This window comes from Lactuca serriola, chromosome 1, assembly GCF_051521515.1.
Source record: "Lactuca serriola cultivar US96UC23 chromosome 1, Lser_US96UC23_V15, whole genome shotgun sequence".
Classification (NCBI taxonomy): Eukaryota; Viridiplantae; Streptophyta; class Magnoliopsida; order Asterales; family Asteraceae; genus Lactuca; species Lactuca serriola.
Genome location: NC_136408.1, coordinates 25,893,925 through 25,898,617, shown reverse-complemented (window position 1 = coordinate 25,898,617; position 4,693 = coordinate 25,893,925). Strand labels below are relative to the sequence as shown.

The 4,693-nt window shown below is 38.1% G+C and overlaps 1 protein-coding gene across 2 annotated transcripts; it reads right to left on the bottom strand.

Annotated features, from left to right (window-relative positions):
* Positions 1-482: 482 nt before the first annotated feature.
* Positions 483-4,235, bottom strand: LOC145077464 (G-type lectin S-receptor-like serine/threonine-protein kinase At1g67520). 2 transcript variants are annotated; one of them, XM_079023014.1, is made up of 7 exons: positions 2,934-4,234; positions 2,400-2,501; positions 2,099-2,319; positions 1,810-2,020; positions 1,466-1,703; positions 1,211-1,367; positions 483-1,098 (listed from the first exon to the last, which is right to left on the bottom strand). In XM_079023014.1, the coding sequence occupies exons 1-7, from the start codon at positions 4,177-4,179 to the stop codon at positions 790-792; spliced, it is 2,484 nt and encodes an 827-aa protein (XP_078879140.1). In that variant the 5' UTR covers positions 4,180-4,234; the 3' UTR covers positions 483-789. The 2 variants fall into 2 exon arrangements, 1 of the variants encoding a protein (XP_078879140.1); XR_013693345.1 differs by having other exon boundaries at positions 959-1,098; positions 1,211-1,389; positions 2,934-4,235.
* Between the last annotated feature and the right edge of the window lie 458 nt (positions 4,236-4,693).

The window sequence follows — 4,693 nt, the reverse complement described above, 5'->3', positions numbered from 1 at the left end:
GGAACTCTATTAATAACAATTAAATCTTACCAAAAATAAAATGATTAAATTAAAAATTCTATTAATGACAATTAAATCTCACAAAAAATCAAACGAAAAAAATACCCTGCCCCGCCCCTCATTACCAGTACCCATATGCTCTCTCCCTCATTTCTTTACGTAATCTATCTAACCTAAGTTTTGTATTGGAGAAGACAATGGGGGAAAGAAGAAATAGAATATATGCGGGCTTCGATCTATGTGGATCAGTCTTGTGTTCGATTAGCATGAGTTGTATGATATAGAAGAATGTTTTAGAAGATACGGCATGGCGGAATATGATTGACTGTCACCAATCATGGGCCTATGGGCTTAGCCCATAAGGGTTTTAGGTCTAATCCCTCAAGTATAAATAAAGATGCATGCTAAGTCATTTTGTATCTTGAATTCTACAGTGTTATGCGAATCTCTATGAAAATTATACTTGTAACCTCTGTTTGAGAGCTTTGAAATAAAGAATACCCCTTCCTGCCCGTAGACGTAGGTCACCTTGACCGAACCACATGCCTGTGGACATCGGTTACTTTGACCGAACCACATAAATATTTGGTCTTACATGCTTTTGATTTTGTTAGTTATCCTCTTAATTTACTTCCTAACAGCTATGCTAATAGAACATGAAAAACTTATAAAAAAAAAGGGGGTTGCATTAGCAAACAACATATCCCCGTCATTAACATTGTGAATTATAGATTTCTTTGTGCAGAGTGTGGCACATTATATAACGATATTACACATGCTTTTCTCCTCCTATCTCGCCACTAAAATTGAAATCGATTGTCCATTCACGGAGCCATTTTCCAAATTATTATCTTTTGCCAAATCTGGCTCATGCCTCTCAATGAAAAACGCTGGTCGTTTTGGCTCAGGTAGATGCATATTTTCGTTTGTGAGCATAGAAACAACTTCTGACATGGTAGGTCTATCCATCGCATGATCTTGAACACATAAGAGACCCACATTAATGCATGTCATTACTTCCTTGGGAGTGCATGAATCTTCTAATACCGGATCCATTAACTCCAAACCTCTTCCTGCTTCATTCCATAGTTCCCATGCCTGAATCAGTTTAAACATTTGTGCCACAATGAGTTAATGAGTTTCTTATATATTAAACAATGAAATAACTTGTCTCGCATGAAGAAAATCTGTCTTGTATAGGTTAACTTACGTGTCCAAGAAGGTTGAGTGGATGTTCCGGATCATGTTGGTTGCTCCCGTGATTCATTTTGCTACTTACAATTTCAAGCAACAAAACACCAAAACCAAACACATCTGTTTTTGTTGAAACAGAGCCTTCTAACATATACTCTGGCGGCATATAACCACTGTTTTATTTCAAACCAAGATCTAGTTAATGTTTGGGAGATTGTGTTAGCTAGGGACTCATATTAATTCACAAAAGACAGGTTATATATGGACTCACAGAGTTCCAACGACTCGACTTGTATTTGCTTCAGACTCATCGATCCCAAATAACTTAGCCATACCAAAATCTGAAATTTTTGGCTTCAGGTAGTCATCTAGCAAGATATTACTAGCTTTCAGATCTCTATGGATAACCCTCAGCCTTGAAAACCTATGGAGATATAGGAGTCCCTGAGCAATGCCGTCAATGATTACAAACCGGGTATTCCAATCCAGTAGTCCTTTCTTCCTAGGATCTGTTTACAAGTTAAATGAGAAAAAATAGCCAAACTCATGTACGAAATGAAGCAGTTTTTTTTATTAGATATGTTAACAAAGCGTGCATGTGTTAGATCATCTTACCAAATAGAAAGGAATCCAAGCTTTTATTAGGCATGTATTCGTATACAAGGATTTTCTCTTTCTTCTCAATGCAACACCCTATAAGCCTTACAAGATTAGTGTGTTGAAGTTTGGCTATGAGTTCGGTTTCATTCTTAAACTCCTTGACTCCTTGTTCAGAGCTTCTTGAAAGTCGTTTTACAGCAACCTCTTGCCCATCAACTAATTTTCCCTGTGAAATTAATCCATCACATGCATCAGCTTTTATCTTGAATCTTCTTAGTTAAATAGAGTGTGTTTGAAAGTTTACCTTATAAACTGCTCCAAAACCCCCCTCCCCTAACTTATTTGCGCTTGAGAAGTTGTTTGTGGCTGATGAGATGCTTTGAAATGTGAAGTAATGCAGCTCAGCATTCACCTTGTTATCTGCCCGTATGTTATTGTAGAAGTGCCTCAGACGATGCAGCAACAGCTTTAGGATTTTCTTCACTTCCAAAAAAACAACCAACATGACATATTTAACAGCTTTCCCTAATTTGTTAACAAAGAAAGAGTGTTAGATACATCGATAGATTGTGTGCAAAGTAAAAAAAAAACCTTGACGTAATTACCGTTAATATTTAGCTTCTTGTATAAGAAGTAGCATGATACGAATGAAACTAAAGATGCAATCGCGATGATCGACCAAATCCGGACCCACTTCTTCTCCTTTTCTGCAAATGAAGAAAATTTGTTCTCTTTTAATGCATGTCGACACATTTTTGTTGTTATTATCTTGTCGAGATCATTGTCAACAAATGCGAGAATATTAATTTTTATTTAGAACAAATAATCAAAGTACTGGCCGTCCGTTACATTTTGTTTGACAGGATGATTTTTGCCCGATCCCAACAAAAACTTTGAAAGAAAATAAATTTGTCGAAATCAACAGAAATATTGCATAGAAGGTTAGCTCAATATAAGAGATATATACCTGGCTTAATTATCATATCAAGTGTACAATTAATTTTATTATTGTAAAGACAGCAATAACTTGCAACATATATAGCACTAACACATATGGAAGTTTACTGTGAAATCAGTTTCTACAACTTCTCTGTGGCTCATTTTTTTTCTTCACAAGCATTAAATTGAAACTTACTAACCTTCAGGATAAGGTCCACGATACACGATGCCATAATATTCTCTGTACGACTCATCTTTAGCTTTCCCTGTCCTTGGGCCATAGGTCTTGCAGGTGGCCCTGTTTGTGGTTGCATAAGTATAAGCCATGCAAGAACAATTGGTCCAGCATAGTCTTTCGCAATCATATGAAGTCAAGTTATAGCTTTCATCATATACATACTCATTCCCATATATATCGTAAAACCCTTTATAAAAATGGTAGTCTTTCCTGCAGTCTAACTCTGGAAACTCATATTCAGCACAACCAGAATCATTGTCCCAGCTGATTGAGCGGCATTGGACATTTAACTTCAGAGTTGAAGCATTAAGCTGGCCATTTAAATTCATCGTTAGAGCTGGCGATGAATCATAGGTTCTAGTTAAATATGTGAAGGATTGCTCAGTCTCATTAGAAATATAGTAAAGGCGAACATCGGGACCCGAATTCTGTAGATCTGCGTTCTCGAATCCACCATTGATCAGCCATGATCCACTACTCCAGTGGATGTTCCCTCGCCTCAGGATCACCATTTCCATTTGACCTGTGCCATTGGGGTCTGCTTTTAATGTAAAAGGCCCATCGGCTGGTAGAATTTCGTTCCTCCAAGAAGTGAGTGACCATCGATGCCCGGTCTTGAGATTAATCCCCAGTTTCATCCCTGGAAGAAGAGTGTCTGTTGGGTAATCAAAGCTTTGCCATAAAACCCGCTTAACCGACCCATCTGAATAAAGTTCTTGCAGGACGAAATTTCCAGTATCCAACAGGGTGGCACTTGCGTTGCGTGTTACTACTGGAGTAGGACTGAAGAGATCAACCACAGTGCCTCCGCCAGATGAGATGCTCAGCTTGCCATGGACATCTATCACGAGCTTTACGTATATATCTTTGCTCGGACTGTTTCTGTTTGCTACCCACACTGCCTTATCTTCTTTGTACCCATCTCTATTATAATATGCGTATCCATCTCCATTATAATATGCTCTTCTTCCATAACCATAACTTTTGCTTCTTTGGGGGTTGTAGAATATCCCTAAATAAGGGCTTATGGTAGTTACAAAGCCAAAGAAATTCAAAACAAAGACCTTATTTGACGAAATCAAATAGTCCCAGTCCTTGAGCTCTTGACCTTGCAGTAAGGTATCTGTTTCTGAGTAACAAGGATTGCTGCAAATATAGCAAGACAAAGTGAGGATAAGGAAGATGCTTCTGTCTACCATTTTTTTCATGGAAGCAGTGGAATGACAAGTGTAGTCTTGTTGAACACAAAAGCTATTGCATCAATGTGATTTTTATCATCGTTACTCTTATGACACTTTTTTATTTTTTTATTTTTTTGACTTAGCCTTCCACACCTCCTGTTTTACGTTACACTTGGTCAACTGAAATAGACAGCCCTTTAATTAATTAATGTCTTGACGTGATAAGAGCCTTCGTTTGGCCTTAGTTATATGGACCAGGAGTCGCATATTATTTTAGAGAAGGCACTTTTCTTGACTTAACCTTCCACGACTCCTGTCCTTTTGATCTGTATTCCATCCAACGGTTGTAAAAGCCTAAAAATGACACTAACTTTTCCCTCCAGGGGTGTCACCACTAATACCTCCTTGTCGCTCTCCTTGTCGCTGCTAATAAGTAAGTGTTGCTGCTAATACCTGTCGTCGCTATTACCTCTTACCCCCGTTTTCGTTCTTAATTTCCTGTATCGTCTACCTCTTCTCTCACCATCCTCCCAGCCGCCTG

Bases quoted from the DNA above. Each gene is read 5' to 3' on its own strand.
- LOC145077464 (XM_079023014.1), bottom strand. From the start codon at position 4,179: ATGAAAAAAATGGTAGACAGAAGCATCTTCCTTATCCTCACTTTGTCT. The intron at 2,320-2,399 runs GTAATTACGTCA...TTAACAAATTAG, and splicing joins CAAGAAGCTAAATATTAACG to GGAAAGCTGTTAAATATGTC. The intron at 1,368-1,465 runs GTGAGTCCATAT...GAAATAAAACAG, and splicing joins AGTCGAGTCGTTGGAACTCT to TGGTTATATGCCGCCAGAGT.